The sequence below is a fragment of the Eriocheir sinensis genome, chromosome 40 (genome assembly GCF_024679095.1).
Source record: "Eriocheir sinensis breed Jianghai 21 chromosome 40, ASM2467909v1, whole genome shotgun sequence".
Taxonomy (NCBI): Eukaryota; Metazoa; Arthropoda; class Malacostraca; order Decapoda; family Varunidae; genus Eriocheir; species Eriocheir sinensis.
In genome coordinates this window covers 6,975,884-7,000,394 of record NC_066548.1, presented here as the reverse complement: position 1 = coordinate 7,000,394, position 24,511 = coordinate 6,975,884, and the positions used below count along the sequence as shown (strand labels likewise).

The 24,511-nt window shown below is 43.8% G+C and overlaps 2 protein-coding genes across 3 annotated transcripts in view; one reads left to right on the top strand and one right to left on the bottom strand.

Moving 5' to 3' along the window:
- LOC127009293 (uncharacterized) overlaps positions 1-2,126 on the bottom strand; it is a 65,544-nt gene extending 63,418 nt beyond the window's left edge. Inside the window, exon 1 of the mRNA XM_050882241.1 lies at positions 2,037-2,126. The gene's annotated coding sequence lies outside the window, so the exon portion shown is untranslated. The remainder of the gene's footprint in view (positions 1-2,036) is intronic.
- The window catches only part of LOC127009294 (motor neuron and pancreas homeobox protein 1-like), a 76,080-nt gene continuing 51,962 nt past the window's right edge, over positions 394-24,511 (top strand). The window contains exon 1 of one of the 2 annotated variants that reach the window (XM_050882244.1): positions 394-1,422. In XM_050882244.1, the coding sequence (XP_050738201.1) occupies positions 987-1,422 (436 nt within the window). In that variant the 5' untranslated portion in view covers positions 394-986. The remainder of the gene's footprint in view (positions 1,423-24,511) is intronic. The other variant, XM_050882242.1, reaches the window with a different exon arrangement.

Genomic DNA, 24,511 nt, shown 5'->3' with positions numbered 1-24,511 from the left:
AGACAGAAATTAAGCCCCCCTCGCCCCCCCTTCCTCCCCTCGCTTTCCCTCACAAAGGCTGTCGTGGCTTCGTGTTGTCGTCCCCTCGTGGCCAAGGCGTGCCAGGAGGACCTAACCTGGCCGAGGGAGGCAAGGGCGCGGCGAGGCGAGGGGCTGAGGCCTTGTGGAGAGAGGGCCGGAGGTGGAGGAATGGAGGAGCGCAGGTGGAAGGCTGGGAGTGAAGAGGGATAAGTAGAAGGCAAGCAGGGCGTGGGTGGAGGAGTGGGGGGTGGGTGGGGGGCGGGAGTCCCGGGGGAGCAAGGTGAGGGGGGGCGGGAGGAGGCTCGGGCGGCAGGACTGAGCCGTGTAATCAGGCATTAAACCCACTTCACCAACCATCTACCAGGATATTGATCTCGGGGGCGGGGTGCCTCGGCCGGACCCGCCCACACCCGCCTCGCGCCCAACCACGCGTCGGTTCTCTCTTTCTCCGCCAACGAGCCGACCCGCGTGCCCATTAGGGAGGAGCCGCGGCCAGGCGGGCCAATGGCGGGGCGGCGGCGGGCGTCTCCGCCGGCGGGCAGCAGGCCAATGAGCATCGCCCGGGGATAATGGTGGCCGGGTTTTCATTAGTGGTACAAATGGTGTGAAATGGTGATGTGATGACGGTGATGCCAGACGCCCGTCGCACTCCGCCGCCGCCACACACGCCCGTGCCCGCCGCCACGCCCGCACACTGCTCCGCTCCAGCCCGCCGCCTCGCGACCGTCCGCCGCTCCCCGCGCAACGCCTCTACCGTGCCCGCCGCCAGGCACCCGCCACCTGTAGGGACCCATCTGACCTTGCGTGCCCGGTGCCCCGGCTGGCCAGGCTGTGTCAGCGGGTGATGGTGGGGGAGAGTGGCGGCAGATATCCCTGGCCACAAAACTGACTTTAGTTTCCATTTCTATTGCACTACAACCACCGCCGTCACCACCGCCACCAGCGTCGCCAGCGCCGCCGCCACGATGGCGAGCAGTGAGAGAAAGTCGTTCTGTATAGAATCGCTGTTGTCGCGCGAAGTGGCGGAGGGCGGCGGGCGGCGCGCCCTCAGCCCCGCTACCCTCACCTTCTCCCACGAGGCCGGCAGCTCCCCCGGGCCATCGCCGCCCCACAGCCCGCAGCCGCCGCCTCATTCCCTGGCCTCCCCCGCGTTGCTGGGCCGCGCCTCGGGGGTGCTGGGGACAGGCACGGTGCCCTTGATGCCCCCACACCTCTACCAGTACCCTGTTCCTCCTGCCCTTTTCCCCGCCGCTGCCTTCCCCCCGGGGTCAGGCTCGCCTCTGCTAGACGCCCAGGCCCTCTCCGCCCTCAAGAACGGTGCCGCCGCCCTCCCGCCCGCCGCCCTGGACTGGTTCGCCCGGGCGGGCCTCATGTACCCGCGGCTGCACCCTGACCTGGCCGGTAAGTACACAGCTCCCTGCCACACTCAGCCACACCTGCACACACCTGTTCAATCGCGCTGCAACTACTGTTTGTCTTTGTCACCTGAGCCACCTCCTCCGCGATGCCACACCTGTCGCCGCCCCCCCCAGGCCCCGCGTGCCACCTGTCCCACCCCCGGTGCCACACATGACCTGATTTAACATTTTCTATTTTCAACCCAAAACTTTCCACAAAAAGTTCAATCAAGCATTGGTGAACTTTCTTGAAAGACTTGAATAATGGAAACGCTAACAAAGGTCAAACTTTTTACAGTAAGCATAAAAAAAAAAGTCACTTCCTAAACTTTGAATGGCGTCACCAGCGCCGCCAAGACTTCTCAGACTCATGATGTCGGAAGAAAATTGCTAACAAGATTTCATTTGCAGCGGATAAACAAGCATTAATAAAAAAGTGCTCACTGATTGTCAAAACAACATATAAATTAAAAGATACAACAAGGGATAAATTAAACTAATTATTTCCGTTACATAAAACAAAGAAATCAAACGACAAAGAAAAATCCAGAGACGCTAAACGAGTCAGAGACAGACAGAGCCGCGGCCCCAGGACAGGTGACATGACCGCCCACGTACCTGTGCCCTGAGCAGGGCCGCGGCGAGCATCGCGGGGGGGTGGGCGTGCCGGCCAGGGCTGGCATCACTGGCAACACATGCAGGCGACGCCGACCTGAAATATTTGACAAATGGACATATTTAAAAAGAAATATCAGTAATATCAATAACATTAATAAAATAAAATGATTACAATAAAATAATTATCATTATTATAATGCCATTAGCATAATTATTTTTTTTATCATAATAATGATGTTGCAGCAACTAATTACCATGTATTTATGCTGCTGCTGATGACGATGATGTTGATACTGCCACTATACTATACTATATACTATAGCAACTAGTGATAATATTGATCAAAATAGCTGTAGATGGAAATACATATGATAACGATAATAGTAGTCATTATATTATCAGCATTAATATGATCAGCATTATCATTATTAAAATTATTATAATTATTATTATTATTATTATTATTATTATTATTATTATTATTATTATTACTTATTGTAATCATTAATATTATCATTATCATTATTATCATCAAAATACTGTCAACAATAATGATGACAAAAATAACAATAATTGTTATTAATATAATTGTTATCCTTGTGTTATAAGAAATGCTAATAGTAGAAATATAAAAATGATAAAAGGAACAATAATAATAATAATAATAATAATAATAATAATAATAATAATAATAATAATAATAATAATAATAATAATAATAATAATAATAATAATAATAATAATAATAATAAAAATAACTAATTATAATACCGTTGCATCACTTACAAGTAGCTTCACCAAGTGTATAAAAGCCCGGAGGTTCTGTATAGGAATAACATATTCGTCGTCGCCCCCCCACCTTTTTTTTACAAGACTTTCCCTGCAAGCGCGAAGCAGAACCCAAGAACAGCGATCACAAGTAACAGAAGTAATAACCTTGAAACAATAACAATACAAAACATTAAAAACGTCCTTCCCATTTTTATTGTACAGCCACGCAAATATTTCCCAGAGAAGGCATCGCCACCTGTTCACCGCCCTCTCATTAGTAAAGTAGGAGGAAAAACAATATAAATAGCAATAACAGTAATAACACAAATAACAATGCCGACAATCAAGAAGATAACACCAGGAATAACCAGAAAACCAACACAGCATCTCAAGGCGTGGCAGACAGGAAGCACTGACCAAAGCCTGAGAATGCGGGACTGACTACACAGCCCGGCCGCCTCTCTAACTGTCCAGGGCTGCTTCACCAATATTCTGTACCTCAAAGTGACGGGCACAGTTCATTCTATAAGTGCAGGTGTGGCTGAGGCTTTTGATTCCTATTGTAGTGTTCATTTTTCTCTATAAATCTAATGAACCTCTTTCAGAATCTACCCTTTTGATTCTTGTTGTAGCGTTCTTTTCGTTTGTAAATCTAATGTACCTCTTTCAGAACCTACCCTTTTGATTCTTATTGTAGCGTTCTTCTTTTCTTTTGTAAATCTAATGTACCACTTTCAGAACCTACCCTATTGATTCTTATTGTAGTGTTCTCCTTTTCTTTTGTAAATCTAATGTACCTCTTTCTGAATCTAGCCTTTTGATTCTTATTGTAGTGTTCTTCTTTTCTTTTATAAATCTAATGTACCTCTTTCAGAATCTATCCTAAGTATTGTGGAATGCAGTTTTTTCATACTTATTTTTACAGCAAAGAAAACAGCTCAAGGGCAAAAACATATGAAAACAAAAAAGCCCGTTTCTACACTACACATTATTCCTACTATCATTATTATCGTTGTTCATTATCCATATTACTGCACATTATTCATACTAAACACGCGTGGTCTACTATTTAAACAGCTATGCCTATATATTAGAACGAACGGTGTGCTGTGTTCTGCGTTCTATTACAGGCGCCGCAGGTAGCCGAGGTGATAAGCCGCAGGAAGGCAGTGTCCATAGATATCAGGTAGTCATAAGAAGATACGCTGCGTTGTATTACAGGCGATGGAGACAATAAGCGGCGGGTGTAGTAGGTAACCGGCGCCTATCATATCAGACCCTTGATCCTACATGCACCGCTTCTGATAGGATAAAAGACGCATAAGGCTAATTGGGTGATGGCTCTGGATAGGCTTGAGTGCTGGAAGGAATTGTTGCCTGAAGCGAATGGGAAAAACGTGGAAAAATTAATTTGGGGGTCGTTTTTGTAATTGTTTTCTTTGGCAAACGGAAAATAAGGTGGAGAGAATAGGTGGAAATCGATTTTGAAAGTAGTTGTATCTTTTGTAAATGGAAAGGTGGAATGAATAGTTTGAAATAGTTTTTGTAAGTAACTTTTCTTTGCCAAACTGAGGGTGGAGAAAAATAGGTGAATATCGTTTTTGTAAGTGACCCTTTTATTTGACGAACGGGAAGAAAGGTGGATTAAAATAGTTGGGTAAATTAGTTAGGAGTCGTTTTTATAACTGTTTTCTTTGGCAAACGGAAAATAAGGTGCAGAAAATAGGTGAAACTCGATTTTGAAAGTAGTTGTATCTTTTGTAAATGGAAAGGTGGAATGAATAGTTTGAAATAGTTTTTGTAAGTAACTTTTCTTTGCCAAACTGAGGGTGGAGAAAATAGGTGGATATCGTTTTTGTAAGTGACTCTTTTATTTGGCGAACGGGATGAAAGGTGGATTAAAATAGTGGGGAAAATTAGTTGGGAGTCGTTTCTGTAATTGTTTTCTTTGGCAAACGGAAAATAGGGTGGAGAAAATAGGTGGAAATCGATTTTGAAAGTACTTGTATCTTTGTAAATGGAAAGGTGGAATGAATAGTTTGAAATAGTTTTTGTAAGTAACTTTTCTTTGCCAAACTGAGGGTGGGAAAAAGTAGGTGGATATCGTTTTTGTAAGTTGCTCTTTTCTTTGCCAAACGGAAAGGAAGGTGAAATGGAGTAAATGGGATCTTTTTCTTCTGCCGGTTGGTCAAAGTTAAGAAGCTCCAGTTCGGCGCTAAGGTGCTGAGGAGGGCCAATCAAGGTGTGAAATGACTTTTTTTTTGGCGAACGGGAAGGAAGGTGGATTAAAATAGCTGGGAATCTTTTTTTGTTGCTCTGCCGATTTCTCAACGTTAAGAAGCTCCAGTTCGGCGCTAAGGAAGGTGTGCTGGGGAGGGCCAATCAAGGTGTGAAATGACTTTTTTTTTGGCAAACGGGAAGGAAGGTGGATTAGACTAGCTGGGAATCTTTTTTTGTTGCTCTGCCGATTTGTCAAAGTTAAAAAGCTCTTGTTCGGCGCTAAGGAAGGTGTGCTGGGGAGGGCCAATCAAGGTGTGAAATGACTTTTTTTTTTTGGCGAACGGGAAGGAAGGTGGATTAGACTAGCTGGGAATCTTTTTTTGTTGCTCTGCCGATTTCTCAACGTTAAGAAGCTCCAGTTCGGCGCTAAGGAAGGTGTGCTGGGGAGGGCCAATCAAGGTGTGTCAGGTGTATGTGTAGCCAGCCGTGGGAGGCGCGGCCATAAAAGACAAACGCCGACGTAGAGACACGCTCATAATTTTCCTCTTATCGCTGGCTTATCATGCAAACACACACACACACACACACACACACACACACACACACACACACACACACGTGGAATCCCTCTGAAAAAGTTTGATATACATATTCGAAAAGATACATTCAAACTATTTACATTCATACAAGAGGGGAAAAAATGCTTATATATACACAGGAAACCTACACCCACACCCACACCCACACACACACACACACACACACCACACCAACACCCATACCCACACACACCACCGCCACACCCACCTACACCACTGCCACACCCACACACCCACTACACTAACATCCCCCCCACACACCCACACAACCAACCCACCTCCCTCCCCCTTCACCCCCACATCCACACACCCTACACCCACACCCCGCCATATCAACACTCCCACGCCCCCCCTGACCCCCCCCTCTTCCTCTGTATACCTGGGGATTAAGAGAGTAATCCCTCAACTAGGTAATTAAGGCTCTCGTTACGCGCTATCACCCGCCGCTGATTACACTCAGGTGGGCCTCACTAATTAACTCCGCACCCCCGTCCAGTCCCTCCCCCCCTCGGTCTTTATTACATCTCAATACTCCTTGTCCCCAGATTAACGCGGCAGGTAATTCGCACAGGCGCCGCACAAAGGCCTGGCGTGGAAGGTGTTTACATGAGCATCGTGGCCGCCAGCGAGCGTCTGCGTACGATAATATGTTCGGTGTTCTCAGAAGCTTCCGCGTCTCACATCAGCTACTTCTAAAAGCCGAAAAGGAAATGAGTAGCGTTCTAATGAGTGTTTATATAGGCTCAAGGCATAAAAGAATGATTAAATTACTAGAAGGATCATAAAACTACCTCTGCAAATGCCCCAAACTCCTAAGAAAGCCTTGTCATAAAATTATGTGCGTGATCGGTGTTCTCAGACGCTCCCGCCTCTCACGCAGCTATTTCCAGAGGTTGAACAGGAGATCAATAGTGTTCTAATGTGTGTTTATGTAGGCTCAAGGTATTAAAGAATGATTAAATTACCAGAAGGATCATAAAACTACCTCTGCAAAAGTCCCACACTCCCACGAAAGCCTTGTCTTGTCTTAACGCTTCCGCCTCTCACGTACTTATTTCCAGAGGCCGAACAGGAGGTCAATCGCGTTCTAATGTGTGTTTATGTAAGCTTATGGCACAGAAGTATGATCAAACTACCAGAAGGGTCATAAAACTACCTCTGCAAATGCCCCAAACTCCTATAGGAAAGCCTTGTCAAATGTGCGTACTTGGGCGCGCAAAATGATTAAGAATGTGGCCCATGGTATAAAGGGGCTATTACACTTGGCAAATTTTCCGTGGATCTTCAGTCAAACCTCGATTTCCGCTGGCGTGGTTCTCATATTTCCGTGTCCAGGATCTTCCAAAGCTACGGTAGATTTCACCGAGGGACGACGGTATTACTCACCATCATCATCATCAGCAATAACAAGAAAAAAATGAGAACCACGCTAGCGGAAATCGTGGTTCTACTGAAGATCCACGGAAAATTTGCCCAGTGTAATAGCCCCTTAAGACGTGTCGTGGGGAATGCACCGCGTCCGAGTATCTATAGTTCACACTCCACCCAGGTGTCGTCTTACGTAACTCCGGCTGTTTCTACACACTTGTCCTGGTCACCTCGCGTCTTATCAGCGAGATAATTGGTTAAAAACGAAGCTGTCAGACCATGCAAAGTTTCGTCGAGATTACACCTTACACAATGTCCAGAGTGCGATAAATTCACCACGACATTCAGACCAATATTCTACATTCATACATTCGACAAGGCTTTCGTAGGAGGTTCGGGCATTCGCAGAGGTAGTTTTATGACCCTTCTGGTAGTTTGATAATTCTTTTGTGCCGTGAACCCACCGTTGCCAGATTGTCGTACTCAGAGCATAGTATTTACCGGTTTCTGACGCCTAACTATTGCCAAGAAACATCAGGATCTAACTCTTTTAACGATAACTATAAATGAGTTTCGGTATTGGAGCCCAGAAAACAGTTTAGGGGTAAGAAGTCGGAAAATATAATCGGCTGAGTACGACAATCTGGCAACGTTGCGTGAACCTACAAAAAACGGTCATTAGAAAGCGATTGATGTCATGTTCGGCTTTTGGAAATAGTTGACGTAAGAGGCGGAAGCGAGTGAAAATACCGACCTCATTATCGTACTGGTGAAACTTGACCTTAGGAATGACACGGCGTTGAGCTTTTATATAGATTGTATGTGCGCACTCTTTGGTAATCCCGCTAAGAAACTACGGATAAATGCAATAATAAATGAACACACACACACACACACACACACACACACACACAGACAGAGACAGAGACAGAGACAGAGAGAGAGAGAGAGAGAGAGAGAGAGAGAGAGAGAGAGAGAGGTGAAATCTATAACGAGTCTATTACATTATCTATCAAGGACCTCTTTCCTCCTTTTAAAAACTCCTTAAGATAAACTCCAATTAATCTTGATAAAGCGTTGAGTGACACGCACCGGACGGGCAGTGACGCGCCCCTCGATAGTGCCAACACACCTGCCGGCCAGGGGTGCCAACTTTAAGGTCTCTCGTGTCGGTGATGTAAACTCCTCCAGGCTAAGAGAGATGTAGCAGGCCGGAGGATTTATGGAGGCACTCAAAACTCTCACTAAACCTAAACTATTTTGTATATATTTAGTATGTGTGTATGCATTTAGGAATAGAACATAACATACATAGCTACATAGAAGAGAGAGAATGATATACCTTTAATTTTGTGATGTACTCAGTAATTTAACAGATTTTAACCACACGATAAAGAATGATATGGCAAGAATTTTATGGTGTATTAAATTTTAGGAACATGACATATATTAGCAACATATAAAAGAATTAATGATATGTCTGTAATTTTATGATGTATTTAGAAATATAATCAAATTTAGATACTGAGAAGAGAAAGAATGAATGATATAGCTGTAATTATGTCACCTAATCACCTGAAGGACCGACACATATGACACTCAATACGTCTTCAGTAGTATTAACATTTGTCACTCGCTAAAACATCAAAATCTCTCACGCTAAAACATCACAATCTCTCCCGCTAGAATGCCACACTTATAAACACATCTGAACCAAACTACGATTTTTTGTATCTTTTCTGCCGTCAGCTAACTCCTTGATTGTAAGAGAAAAGAGCAATATCACAGTGTCAAAAACCCTCCGGCACATCTGAAACGGAAGAACTTTACGGCACTGTTTCCAAGATGCCAACAATACACCTATTACGAAAGTGCCGACGCATGTCACTATGTACTCCGTAAAATGCCAAGGTACGCCATCACACCTGACAACGCTAATTCCCCCGCCGCTTCTGACAACGCAACATCCTTCAAAATAATCCAAAAATACAATCGTCGGTGAAAAATTAAGGACAAATTAACGAAGAATACTCAATCCACAAGATATAAAATTACCCAAACAGGAAAATATCTACATACATTTCATCCCCATACCCCCATCCACCCCCATACCCCCACCCCCACCCACACCACATATTCCACGCATAACTCAATTTGCCAGTTAAACTAAGACACACTATCAGTAAAGAAAAAACAAACCATTTATCAACACATGCTACACAATATTTAAAACTCAAGTCAACAAACTCCCGAGGCACATACAAAGGTTTCAAATCATTCATCCTTATACACGAAGATGACATAGAAAAACTCAACCAAAAACAACGTACCAGCTAAAAATAGTATTAGGAAAGAGGACAACAAAGATAATTAGTGATAAGCTGCCTCTTGATCGATTACAATTAATTCACGCTGGAGATAGTGTTTTGAGTGTACATAGAGAGAGAGAGAGAGAGAGAGAGAGAGAGAGAGAGAGAGAGAGAGAGAGAGAGAGAGAGAGAGAGAGAGAGAGAGAGAGAGAGAGAGAGAGAGAGAGAGAGAGAGAGAGAGAGAGAGAGAGAGAGAGAGAGAGAGAGAGAGAGAGAGAGAGAGATAATATAAAGACAAAAGAGAATATAACGAGAGTAGAGGGAATAGAAAGAATAGAAAGATAAGAGAAAATAGAGAATAGAGAAAGAATAGAGAAAATAGAGAAGAAGAGAAAATAGAGAAAGAATAGAGAAAGAGAATAAAGAGAAAGAGAATAGAGAAGCAAAAAGACAGACACATAAGTTACAAAAAAAAAAAAAAAAAAAACACGGAGCACCTTCTTCCTTATCAGCTGCACCACCTGGGCAGGGCTGAGTGTTGAAGTGCAGGTGTGATGGATCTCCCGCGCCTCGTCTAGTCTGCCGGGTGCTGCTGGGTGCTGGGGATGGGCCGAACAGCCTCCCTCCGAGCACCCGGGATACACACAGTACACTCAAACGGCGGCAGCGGCGAATATTCGAAGTGTCGGAGCGTCGTTCATTGGGTTTCGAAGCAGACATCTACGAGTATGATGCCTTTTTTTTAAGTGTGTGCGTGTGTGTGTGTGTGTGTGTGTGTGTGTGTGTGTGTGTGTGTGTGTTTAGCTTTCGATTTTAGGTTTATTCCAACATCATATCTTTACATCAAATCAAAACCCATACGACAACAAATATCAGGTTCCCCATACGATCATTAAGCAGACTGGCCTATACAGAAACGGCCCCGCAGCACATGACTTTCTACGATCACTCATCCTTCTACTATCCAAATCCCTTATGCAAGAGTTAACCAGCATCTTCATTCTTTCATCCCTCCCGCAGCACATGACTTTCTACGATCACTCATCCCTCTACTATCCAAATCCCTTATGCAAGAGTTAACCAGCATCTTCATTCTTTCATCCCTCCCGCAGCACATGACTTTCTACGATCACCCATCCCTCTACTATCCAAATCCCTTATGCAAGAGTTAACCAGCATCTTCATTCTTTCATCCCTCCCGCAGCACATGACTTTCTACGATCACTCATCCCTCTACTATCCAAATCCCTTGTGCAAGAGTTAACCAGCATCTTCATTCTTTCATCCCTTTCGCTGGTTAACTCTGGGACAGCCTTTTTGTATTTGTATTTCCTCCTGCCTACGACTTAAACGCTTACAAGAGAGGAGTATCAAGACAACTCTCTAAACGACTATTATCTCTGGTTTTTACTTTTCTACATTTTGGACTCAGCGGTTTTTTTTTTCTGGCGCCCTTGAGCTTCTTCTTTTTCTATAAATAAGAAAAAAAAAAGTATCTGGAAAAGACGTCTGATGAACAAGAGAAACGAAAAAGTGTCCCCGTAATCGATACTCTAGAATAGTAAGTAAAGGGATTGAATTAGCGATGTTAAGATTCAGTTAAGACATAAACAAAAATTGGTTTATTAATAGAGTGGTGGATGAATGGAACGGATCTGGCTGCAGTCATGTGGTGAGGCCAATACGATGGATATCTTCATGAAAAAAAGGTGATAAATTCATGGATAAGGAGGATAGATGGGGATAGGCCGTGTTAGATGTATACGAGCTTATGTTTTATGATCTTATATATGGGAGCAGGATAACTTATGACCCAAGACTGAGGAAAATAAATAACCATGACCGATATTATCCTAGAGACCGAAAATGAAATATGATGAGTTAGAGGATGTTATGTAACCCGAAGGCGTGTGTGTGTGTGTGGGGGGGGGAGGTAGTTAGTTAGTAAGGTTAGCTAGGTTAGGTTAGTGAGATTAGTTAGGTTAGGTTAGTTAGTTTAGTTAGGTTAGTGAGGTTAGTTAGGCTAGGTTAGTTAGGTTAGTGAGGTTAGTTAGGTTAGGTTAGTTAGCTTAGTTAGGTTAGTTAGGTTAGGTTAGTGAGGTTAGTTAGGTTAGTTAGGTTAGGTTACGTTAGTTAGTTAGTTAGGTTAGTGAGGTTAGTTAGGTTAGGTTAGGTTAGGTTAGTTAGGTTAGTGAGGTTAGTTAGGTTAGGTTAGGTTAGTTAGTTAGTTAGGTTAGTTAGGTTAGTGAGGTTAGTGAGGTTAGTTAGGTTAGGTGAGGTTAGTTAGGTTAGGTTAGGTTAGTTAGTTTAGTTAGGTTAGTGAGGTTAGTTAGGTTAGGTTAGGTTAGGTTAGGTTAGGTAGTTTAGTTAGGTTAGTTAGGTTAGTTAGGTTAGTGAGGTTAGTTAGGTTAGTTAGGTTAGGTTAGTTAATTAGTTAAGTTAGCAAGTTAGGTTAGTGAGGTTAGTTAGGGTAGTTAATTAGGGGATGTTATGTAACCCGAAGGCGTGGGGGGGGGTTGGGGGGGGGGTTGAGGCCGATAAACAGTTCCTACATCAGAATAGTTAGCGATCCTTCACCACCTCGCTGTATCTCCTCTATTGATCCCATTTCCTCGTCTTGCTAGAACACATCTTTATCTGTTTATCTATAATTATCTTTATATTTATTTTCCTTCATTCTCAATCTTTCTCAAGCTGTCTTTCTCCATATAAGTCTATGTACACTTTTATATCGTTCAGTATACCCTTCTGTTCTTATCTGCTTATCTATATTTTCTCTATTTTAATTCATTTTATCTTTCTACTTTTTTTTCTCTGTACAAATCTATTAACACTTTTCTTCCTTTCTTTCTGCATACCCTTTCATCTTTATCTATTTATCTATATATTCCTTCTCTATTTACTTACATTCATTTTCTCTATGTCTTTCTAAACCTTTCTTACTTTAAATCAATCTATGTATCCTTTTTTCCTTTCCTTTGTACTGCTTTGTATATTTTTCTTTCTTCCTTTCTCTCTGTACAGTCCTTAATCTTTATCTATTCATCTATAATATATTTATTTATTTATTTACATTCATACTCTTCTCTATCTTTCCACATCTTTAAAAAAATCTACGTATAATTTTCTTTCTTCTTTTCTCTGTATAACCTCGATAAAAAAAATAAAAAATAAAAACATTAACATAAACCTGGCGTGTGGCAATGAGGTGCAGAAGCTGAAGACACTGATAGACATGACCTCCTGACCTAAGACACGACATCCACCTGAGACAAGACCTCCAGGTGCAAAGGCTGAGGGCACTGAGACACATGACCTGACCTAACCTGAGACATGACCTAAAATGAGAAATAACCTGACCTTTTTTTCATTTCTTTCCTTTCTTAGTCACTTTCTCTTTCTTTCCTTGTTATTCTGTGTCTTTCTTTCCTTTCTTTTCTTTTCTTTCTTCCCACATGACCTGACACACACGACCTCAAGATGCAGAGGCTGAAGGCACTCCATACGCGACGCTGAGGAGGAGGAGGAGGCGAAGGTTGGAGTCATTATCTGATAGTGAAGGTGACACAAACCTTCACACTTATCACGCCACTTATCTCCTCCCACACACCGTAGACCAGGCCAGGTGAGAGAGAGAGGGAGGGAGAGTGATGGGAAGGAGGATGGGAGGGAGAGAGGGGATGGAGAGGGGGAGGGAGAGGGAGGGAGAAAAAGAGAGAGAGAGAGAGAGAGAGAGAGAGAGAGAGAGAGAGAGAGAGAGAGAGAGAGAGAGAGAGAGAGAGAGAGAGAGAGAGAGAGAGAGAGAGAGAGAGAGAGAGAGAGAGAGAGAGAGAGAGAGAGAGAGAAGAAAAGCATGAAAAAAGAAAGAAACGAGACTAAAGAAACAAAATAAAAAGAATGAAAAGGAAAGAAAAGAAAAGAAAGAAGAATAAAGATAAAGAAAGATTAAGAAAGAAAGTGACACAGCTTGAAAAAGAATGAAAGAAAGAAAAAGAAAAAAATACGATTATGACTCCGCAATTACGATGAAAGAGAAACACACACACACACACACACACACACACACGGGACCTTCGTTGATCGGACACGCCGTGGGAGGGGGACGGAAAATAACTGATTAATCGATAAAAGATAAAAAAAAAACTGACTTTAACTGATAAACCGGCGAGAGATAACGGCTAATTGTCACTCTCATTCATTCAAATACTCATTCATCACTTCACTCAACCTTTCTTTTTTTATTTCCTTGTCTTTTTTTGCCTTCCTCACTTCCTCTTTCTTTCACTTTCTTTCTTTCCCTTTCTCTTTTTTTTTTACATTTCCCATCTTTCATATTTTTCCTGATTTTTTTCCCCTCCATTCTTCCTTTTCTTTACTGCTTTCTTTTTCTCTCTTTCTTCCTCTCATTGCTTCCCTATTTCTTCCTCGCTTTCTTTTTTCTTTCCTTCACTCACTTTCTTTTTCATTTTTGCCGTCTTTCTTTCAGTCCTTCCCTATTTCTTTCTTTCTATCTTTCTATCCTTCCTTCTCTCTCTCTCTCTCTCTCTCTCCCCGCTATCAGGGTGATGGAAGCGACCCCAGGTGTGATGTCTTCTCCTGAGTGGCTCTTAATCATGGGGATGGAATGCGAGAGAGAGAGCGAGAGAGAGAGAGAGAGAGAGAGAGAGAGAGAGAGAGAGAGAGAGAGAGAGAGAGAGAGAGAGAGAGAGAGAGAGAGAGAGAGAGAGAGAGTCAAAGAGGGGGTCAGTCGGGTTCTAATGTGTGTTTCTTTAAGTTCGCGGTACAGAGGAGGGGTCAAACTACCACCAGGGTCATAAAACTATTCCTGGAAATGCCCAAAACTCCTACGAAAGCCTTGTCAAATATGTGAACTTAGGCGACGACATGTTTAGTAATACGACACTATATATTTTAAACAACACAGATCATTTTCGATATACCTGTGATGTGTCGTATCAATGATTATTAACTACGCAAGCGATTGTAGCACAGGCAACACTATCCTAAACTTTCTCCAATTGTACTGTCCTGAGCGGCTATCTTTTACACTCTTGCATCGTTGGTACAATAAGTTAAGTGTATTTCAACATGACTTTCGTTTCCTATAATGGTGAAATGAGCGGAGTGTCTGTGTACTCGTGGTGGCGTCCAAGACTCTTACCAAGTGACAGGCTTGAGGTGACAGTGCACAGGTTATTCAATAAACTATATATTTCTGTTTTGAGCAGCTAGGCGTCAATGGAATACGTGCACAACATAGTGTTTATGGATGTCAAAGTCGGGCAAATGTTCCGGAAAAGTCTCCCACTGCATCCGAGTTTTTGACTTGCGGTTCATAGTCTTCTTATAAGTCTATGGATTGGCGAATCCACCAATTTCTTACACTAAAATGTGAATGGAGTTACACATGGTGTTTAGAGTTATCTCAAGATCGGTAAATGTGAGTAATAAATTGAGATTCTACTGTCCGGTAACAATGACTGTCGACACCAGAACAGCTTCCCGTCGATAGAGGTAATATGTTGAGGGTCTGCCACTTCAAGAAGTCTAATACCTGCAGCGTAAGATAAGTCTCAAGGCCAAGGCGACCGATATGATGAACACCCCAACAAAACACTGATTACTGATATTTGAAATGCTGCCGATCTGACAACCTTTGGGCGTCAGTTTCGTCATTTTAATTTTGCACGCGTTATCATGAGCGGAACTTAATATTAAGAAGGCATGTAAGTATGAGTATGACTAAAAAAAATCGAGCGGTGGACTAAGCCATGGGCGGACAAAACAAAAATGTTGCTGACAGACTTGCCACATGCAGATACCTTGTTTTTTGTGTGTGTTTGTGATTGTTTGTTTGGTTTTGTATTTTAAAACCTGCTTCATATTCACGTGGATGGCGCTCCATCAATATGAAAAATAAGTCGTTTATTCTACGTTACCTAACAGTTATTGACTAGGTCCAAACAGACTGTTCCAACAGCGGCCGAACGAAATATTGGTGACACGCGGCTGTGGGTTCAGGTGTGCCTGGAAATATGCCCACGCCTCTTGGGCTCTGAAACCTTTCAATCAATCAATCAGTCAATCAGCGGGAGCACAGGGCAGGGGGGGAGGGGGTCCACTCTATGACGCCATCCCCACGGCGCCTCCGAACAAGTCTCCATGCAGGGCCCCTTCCCATCCCAAGTACCTCATGGCAAGACTCATGGACTTGCTCAAGCCACGAGCATTGTCAGCGGCCCCATGACCTTGTGCAAGCAGGACTGTCTCAGATACAACCCGGTGAGCAGGGTCGACTTCTCGGTAGCGTGTTGCATGCCTCTATAGCTGGCGTTGGTATTAAACGGACTGTGCATGAAATAAGCCTCGATTCAGCACAGTCATTCCAGCGATTAACCATGATTCTAAGGAGGCCCTTTTTACCAAGGGCGTCCTCTCGCCTGCAAGCATTCAATCTCCATGTCCCACATTGGAGTCTTTGGTGGATAGGAAGTCTCCGCCATGGACTGGGACTGAACAGTGACACCCGGGTTGCGGCAGATTACCTTTCCCAGCTTTCGCCATCCTAGACAGGAGAGAGCCAACAACAGGTGACTTATGGACAGAATTCTCAAGACGGTGGGGATTCGAAACAAGGCTCACAAAACTATCAAAAGTAGCCAGTGCTCACGAAGGCCGAACCAGACATCTTTTATAATTGTGATAGTTATGTTTATTCAGTGAAGCAGGAATTTCATCAGTTTAAAAAAAAGATGAATTAGCAGTTAATGCAGCATCATACGTCCACTATAATTATTCGTGTGGTTCGCTTCGGAAAACTCGATAATGATGATAAAGGAGAGAGAGAGAGAGAGAGAGAGAGAGAGAGAGAGAGAGAGAGAGAGAGAGAGAGAGAGAGAGAGAGAGAGAGAGAGAGAGAGAGAAAAAAAAAAACACGCCCGCTACACATTCCTATTTATTTTACAAACTCAATCTGAGGTACAAGAACGCCAGGGATATAAGACCTCTCGCCGCCCCCCTGCCTGAACACACACACACACACACACACACACACACACACACACACACACTTGCAGTGAAATACTTTCACCACCCTCCTGCGTACACAAAAGACAAAACACACATTCATACGAGCACACACACACACACACACACACACACACACACACACACACACAGGAGAGAGAGAGAGAGAGAGAGAGAGAGAGAGAGAGAGAGAGAGAGAGAGAGAGAGAGAGAGAGAGAGAGAGAGAGAGAGAGAGAGAGAGAGAGAGAGAGAGAGAGAGAGAGAGAGAGAGAGAGAGAGAGAGAGAGAGAGAGAGAGAGAGACTATTGACACTTTTAAGTTTATGGGGGACAAGGGGTGGGTTAGCTTGCCACACACACACACACACACACACACACACACACACACACACACACACAACCATTCCTGCTACTGCTTTCACCACCACCACCACCACCACCATCAACAACAACAACAACAGCAATTTCGCAGTGTGCTCAGCAAAAAATAGACAAAAAAAAATAATCCTCCGTTGCCGTCTCTCTAAACGCCTCAAGGGAACATTCTTACAGTCAATACAATCTGGAGGAGTTGACAGAGAGAGGGAGAGGAGGAGGAGGAGGAGGAGGGAGAGAAGGAGAGGGAGAGGAGAGAGGGAGGGAAAGAGGAGTGAGTAGCTGGTGGATATGGATGAAGGGAATGAGGGGTGGGAAGGAGGAAGGAATAATAAACGAGAGAAGAGGAATAAAATATCTTAATTGCAAGTGGATGGATGATAAAACATGTTTGTGTAAGACTAAGAGAGAGCGAGAGAGAGGGGGGGAGTGGAGTGGGGGGGGGGGGAGTGAGAGGGAGAGAGAGTAAAGAGATGGAAAGCGAGTAAAGAGGAAGAAGTTTAATTAGCGGAGTAAAATTAAAGCAAATCGCCTTATTTTGCTCGTTACAAAGATCTCAGGGGAGCGAGGGGGGCGGCGAACCCTCTGAGGAGATTAATGCGAGAGAGAGAGAGAGAGAGAGAGAGAGAGAGAGAGAGAGAGAGAGAGAGAGAGAGAGAGAGAAAAAAAAGAATGAAAGAAAATAAAGAAAAGATAAAGAAAAGAATGAAAGAATGAAAGAAAGGAAAGAGAGAGAGAGAGAGAGAGAGAGAGAGAAAATAAAAAAAATATGAAAAAGGAAAGAAAAAGAAAAAAAGAAAAAAGGAAAGAAAAAAAGATAAAGAAAAAGAATGAAAGAATGAAAGAAATTAAGAAAATAGAGAAAAAAAGAGAAGAGAGAGAGAGAGAGAGAGAGAGAGAGAGAGAGAGAGAGAGGGAGAGCGCTATCACGACCCACACAGCTATGTATTATTGATAAGTCTACCCCGTAACATCACTTATATACTTTAAATTAATCAGCAAAGATAATGATAAAAACACATCGTTGTCGGAGGAGGCGATAAGCTAACAGTGTAAACATTCACACAAAAAACACTCAAGTTAACAAGTAAGAATCCAGAGCTTGAATTCCTAAACGTCTGGGCACAAAAATTCCCCCGGTTGGAAAGCCTCGCATAGAAGCAGCCGCGGCTCTTCATGGACTGTTTGGTGACGCTGATGATTGCTGTACACGACTTCTCCACCCTGAACTTAATAGTCACCCATAAAAACCCGGTTAATCTTCTCTGTGGCCTTAGAAACTTGTATTAATGAGATTCCGAGACGTTTAAGAATATGGACCATGCGTGAAGAAGACTAGCCTATATTCCTAAACATCTCGACACAACTGACAAGGCTTTCGTAAGAGCTGTGGGCAATTCTCTGGGTAGTTTTATGAGCCTAGTGATAGTCTAGTGTATATTCCTAAACATCTTGACGGCCTGGCACAAACAACTGACAAGGCTTTCGTAAGAGCTGTGGGCAATTCTCTGGGTAGTTTTATGAGCCTAGTGATAGTCTAGCCCCTATTCCTAAATATCTTGACGGCCTGACACACACAATTGACAAGGCTTTCGTAGGAGCTGTGGGCAATTCTCTGGGTAGTTTTATGAGCCTAGTGATAGCCTAGCCTAATTTTCCTGAACATTTTGACGGTCTGGCACACACAACTGAGCAGGCTTTCGTAAGAGCTGTGGGCAATTCTCTGGGTAGTTTTATGAGCCTAGTGATAGTCTGATGAAGCTTCTGTACCACTGAAGTGGAAGAAAACACTCTTGAGAATCCGATTAGTCTCCTTCGTGGCCTTTGAAAATAGTTGATGCACGAAGTTTCTGTACCATGGAAGTGAACAAAGTTAGAACTCAATTAATCTCTTTTGTGGCGTTCTAAAATAGTTGATGCAAGAGTAGCGAACAGGAGTTGTGGTAATTTTTCTGGGTAGTTTTATATGAAGCTGGTGATTGTCTGACGAAGCTTCTGTACCATGGAAGTGAGCAAAGTTAGGAGAACCCGATTAATCTCTTTTGTGGCGTTTGGAAATAGATGATGCAATGCGAGAGTTGAAAGCATCTGAGAACACCGACCTCTATTTCGCAATCGTGTTACTTTCTCGACTGGTGTTTTTAGCAGAGCTGTCATTCGCTTCGACAGGCCTTATCAGCTCTCCAGGGCCGGCGCTAATCGAGGGGCGGCGGATAAAGTACTCGTTGCTTCGGACAGATTTTAAGTGGCAGGTGACTGATTGCTCTGATGACAGGTTTGGATACGTTTAATTCACCTGTGCAGTATAGTAAAGGAGTATTCATGATTTACGAGGAAGAAAATCTAAATTGATGAAGTAATTTTTGTTTAATGAATATGATGTTCTACTTTATTTAAGATTTAGAGGATATGTATTTCTTAATTCATTATACATTTTAATTCACCCCCCCCCACTACCCCCCACCCCCCCAGACACAGACACACGCACACATAAACACATACCCACCTACCCACACACAGAGTAATCCTACAACTGGTATACTCAACACATAAAAAAAAAAACATGTAGCGACACACGATAACATAAATAATCTATAATTTCCTGCAATATTAAACTCATAATAAGGTAAAAGCAGTCATAATGTACAGATGAAATACTGAATTCATTACTCGATATTAATGGAAAACACAGACCAGTAAAAAGGGTAATGTGTTGACTGTTAGGCGAGAGGGAAAATAGTGATTACATTATTAACGTTAGGCGCGGAGATCGTAGAAAGGAGAGAGTGTGTAAGGGAAGGAGACTAAAGGGAAGGAGACTTGAGTGATAGATAGTGATAGATAGCGATTGAGTGATAGATAGTAATAGATCCAACACAACACAGTGTCATTTTAAGCCCCCAAACTAAACTACAATCCCCATAATGGCTATTTTTTTTTACTCAGCACAAGACACTAAATAGATTCCTGTATGGTGTCCTCAAATTCCTTAGCTTCTCTATTCACACCAAACACAACAGAGGGAATTTCCGTAGTATTCTGTGCTTGGTGTGGGAGCTTATGAACTTGCTGAGTTAGGCTGTAGATTTGACCCTGCCAGCGGAAAGGATGAAAGACTAAAGATGCTGGTTAAATCTTGCATAAGGGATTTGGACAGTATGAGGATGAGCGAGAAGGGAAGGGAAGAGGAGCGGACGGTAACTGACACGGTGAAAAAACAACAAGGACAACAACGACGACAATAACACCAATACCACCACCACCGGCCAACAACAACAAACAAAAATAACAAAACGCATAAAATGTAAAAGAAAAATATAAAACTTCCAATTTCCGTTTTCCGCAAACTTGACACTGTAGGAAAAAAAAAGGTTTATTCATATTTAGCAAACACACACACACACACACACACACACACACACACACACACACACACACACACACACACACACACACGTACAGATACAAGCGCGTTCACTAAATCATCGGAAAGGAAACCAATATTAAACGACAGAAGCGGATGGTAATAACGATGATGATGACGATAATGATGACTGAAATAATAATAATAATAATAATAATAATAATAATAATAATAATAATAATAATAATAATAATAATAATAATAATAACAAACAATAATAAAAGAAAACTAGTAAAAGCTGCACCAACATCAACTAGTAAGAACGCAAGTAAAAGAACCAGAACAACAACAACAACAACAGGAAAACCAATAACAACATAAACTACTATATCATCAACAAACAAATATGAACAACGTTAATTACTCTGATTCCCGAAGTCTGAGTGGGTAAAGGAAGTCTTCGCCGTCGGTTACCGTCGATTCTTTCCTTAACATCAAGCCATCGCTAAACACGCCTTCAAACTCAACAACGTCTTCATGAATGCAAATCCTCTGGTCTTAAGATTCTAAAACACAGGCCCGTATTGTCAGACGATTTCGATTCTCAATACAATTATTTCCAAAAGTGTCAAGAGGTAAGTCGGGTTCTCGTGAATCTTTTCCACTTGTCATATTATCACTAGGATCATAATACTACCCTTGCAGATACCCACAACCTCTACGGAAGCCTTGCCGAATGTAAGTAAGTCCCGAAATGTTTGAGAATATGGGCCATAAAATGAAGGCCCGGTCCCAGGTATATGTAATACTGATATGGTGTTCTGGCCCGTTTTTATACCTTAAGGTTATCCGCTTGAATGAAGTACATATTTAAGTCTATACCGGTATTAGTAAAGATTATAACGTGAGGACTCGATGCATCACAACCACCACCACCAACAACAACAACAACAACAACAACAACAACAACAACAACAGCAACAACAATCACGCGTGGATGGCAGGCGTGGAGGTGGCGGCGGCGGCGGCGGCGAAGCGGGGTTCATGAGGGCGACGCGCCGCTGAGCCGCCGCCGTAAATCACTAAAGGCCGCCTAATGACGTCAATAGATGACAAACACACACAAAGGACGCCGCCGAGGTGTCAATGACGGCCCGGAAAATAAGTACCGGACGATGGGGAGGGCCGAGGGGGAGCAATAGATACGGAGGGTGGAGATAGATAATGGGTCTCTCTCTCTCTCTCTCTCTCTCTCTCTCTCTCTCTCTCTCTCTCTCTCTCTCTCTCTCTCTCTCTCTCTCGCTGATTCTGATAAATAATAGATAATGATACGGAGAACGATTAATTAATACCGGTATCATACGTGTGCGGCGGCGCGGGGTGATCACACACACACACACACACACACACACACACACGCTGATAACACACACGCTGCCGATCGATGAGTGAAGGAAAACTAACGACTTATCACCCTCATTACTTTCCTCTTTCGGCCCTTCGTGCTTATTAAGCTAAGCCAGGTGGGAGGGAGGAAGAGAGAGAGGGATAGGGGGAGGGGGAGGGAGTGGGGCAGGGGGAGGGAGGACCGAGGCTCTTCACCTGCACAAACTAATTAAAAGATCATAATTCGACGCTTACCTGCCCGGGGAGTGTTAGCTGACCTTATCTGAGGAAACACTTGACCTTATCTGCAGCTGACCCCGTCTCCTCCCTCCCCCACCCCTTGCATCTACCTCTCCCCCCTACATCCACCTCCCTCTACCCCTCCCCCATGTATCTACTTCCCTCTACCTCTCCCCCCCTGCATCTACCTCCCTCTACCTCTTTCCCCTCTTTCCCCCCTCCTCCTACAAGTTCATATTTCGGTAAGTTCGGCGCGCGGTTAAAATCGCCTTCAGCGTTGCACAAAACCAAAGTCTTTCCTAATATGATGGTTCCAAGCCCCCTTCACCCTCTCGCCCCCCTTCCTCCCCCCTTCCCCTCACCCTCACTCTTAACCACTCGTTCAGATTTCGTTAAGTTCGCCATGCAGTCAAAATCCATATTAGCGCTGCAGCACACAACCCGAACTCCTCCCTAATGCAATGGCTCCAGGGGCGTGTCAACATCACCAGCTGACACGCGGCCGTAGTGCTAGAGGGCAATTAACCGCCCGATAAACCCATTGAAAAAGATGAAAACGAAAAGAGAAAAGGTTGTATCGCGCCTAAATCTCATTCCCGGGAAAGCGCGAGCGAGCGAGCGAGCCAACAGCTGACACAGAATTGAAAACCAAATCGCTCACTATTTCACTCCGACGCTCATTATCGCCCAGAGATCGCCGCCGGCAGCCTGATTTAATAGTTGACAGAGTTAAGGACACATGTGACTCCCGACAATTATGAGAGACGCTTATTATCGGTCAGGGCCGGGAGGGGAGGGCGGAGGGCGCGGCCATTGTCTCCGTGTTTACCTACAGGGCGCGCGTCCGAACAAAACTTTTTAATCATTCATCTCCCCGCTTAATGTTATCACCGCGCTTGATTTAGTGATCCGCGCGAGGGTAATTCAAGCCCCTGAGTTATGTTATCGCCCGGTGTGAGAGTCCTGGCGAGTGGCGGAGAGCTCGTAAGGACTCTTTGTGCGAGGCGAACTATAGAGTATTCATCCGCGCCGCCGCTGCCACCCGCCCCGCCATTGTCGCCGAAGAGAAGTGCCGGATCCCGCTCGCGTCCTCACCCCCGCCCGCGTCCTCGCTCTCCCGCCCGCCATACCCGCCCGCACCCCCGCCCGCGCCCTCTCCTGTTTACTCCCGTGTTTACCTCTTCGTGCGCGCGTTTGGTAATCGTTAATGATGGTAAAATGATAAATAGTTTAATGGTGTGTTTTTTAGCGGTAATTGTTTGGCGACTTGTTTGCGTTGACGGATTAAACGCGCGTGATGAAGTCGGTCACAGGAAACGAACACCTTTTTTTTTCTTTTTTTTCTCTCTCGCACCACCCGGCACGCGTAAATCAAAAACGAGGTGATAGCAGCAGTTCTCTCTCTCTCTCTCTCTCTCTCTCTCTCTCTCTCTCTCTCTCTCTCTCTCTCTCTCTCTCTCTCTCTCTCTCTCTCTCTCTCTTAATTTCATCTTTTCCTTTTACATTTTGTCACTCCGTTTCTCTTTCCCATTTCCTATTCACTTTTTTTCATATCTCTCTCTCTCTCTCTCTCTCTCTCTCTCTCTCTCTCTCTCTCTCTCTCTCTCTCTCTCTCTCTCTCTCTCTCTCTCTCTCTCTCTCTCTCCCTCTCCCTCTCAGCAGCACCAGCGCCACCTACGAAGGCTCCGAGGCGCTATCTTTGGCCATGCTACGACTCCTAAATCCAAAATATTAAATTGTTGTGATTTGTGACCCTCTTTTGCCCTCCTATATCCCTCCTCCTCCTCTCTCCCTCTCCTCTTTCCCTCCCTCCATGATCCCGCGGGTGGCTGGGAGGGGTGGAGGAGAGGAGAAAGGGAGGATGGGAAAAGGAGACAGGGAGGGAAGGGAGGGTACAGAGGGAGGGAAGGGAGGGTACAGAGGGAGGGAAGGAGAGGGTACAGAGGGAGGGATCCAGCACTCCATCCCTCTTTTGTTGACATTATCACCTCGTTTATAGCGGAAAATTGTCGGTGTCACCCCTGTTGTGTCGCCATGATTTCTCTCTCTCTCTCTCTCTCTCTCTCTCTCTCTCTCTCTCTCTCTGATAACCATTTTTTTCTCTCTTCTTTTTACTTTTATTTCCCTTTTCTATTTCAGTTTCATTTTACACTACCATCTTTTTAATCTCTCTCTCTCTCTCTCTCTCTCTCGCACACACACACACACGCACACACTAAGCGCTCTCTCTTCATAGCGTTTTCACCTGGCACCTTTTTTTCCTTCTTTTATTCTCTTTGTTACCTTTATTTTGTGTATCCAGGTATTCTTCCTTTGTTTACTTTATACATGCCACACCTTGAGATATTAACTACGCTAAATAAATGTTTGTATAGAGTGTTTTTAAGGTTCATATTGTTACGTGTCTGCAAGCACTGAGGTCACGTACAGCTATAGCGTATGCCCGGACTTTACCTTACCTTACCTTACCTTACCTAACCTATCCTTACCTCACCTTATCTTACCTTGCCTTATCTAACTTCACCTTACCTAACCTTACCTCACCTTACCTTACCTTACCTCACCTTACCTAACCTTATCTTATCTAACCTTACCTCACCTAGCTTTACCTTACTGTACCATACTTTACCTAACCTAACCTTATACCTTACCTTACCTTACCTTACCTTACTTTACCTAACCTTATACCTTACATAACTTCACCTTACCTTACCTAACTTAACCTTACCTTACCTTACTTTACCTAACCTAACCTTATACCTTACCTTACCTTACCTCACCTTACCTAACCTTATCCTACTTTACCTTACATACATA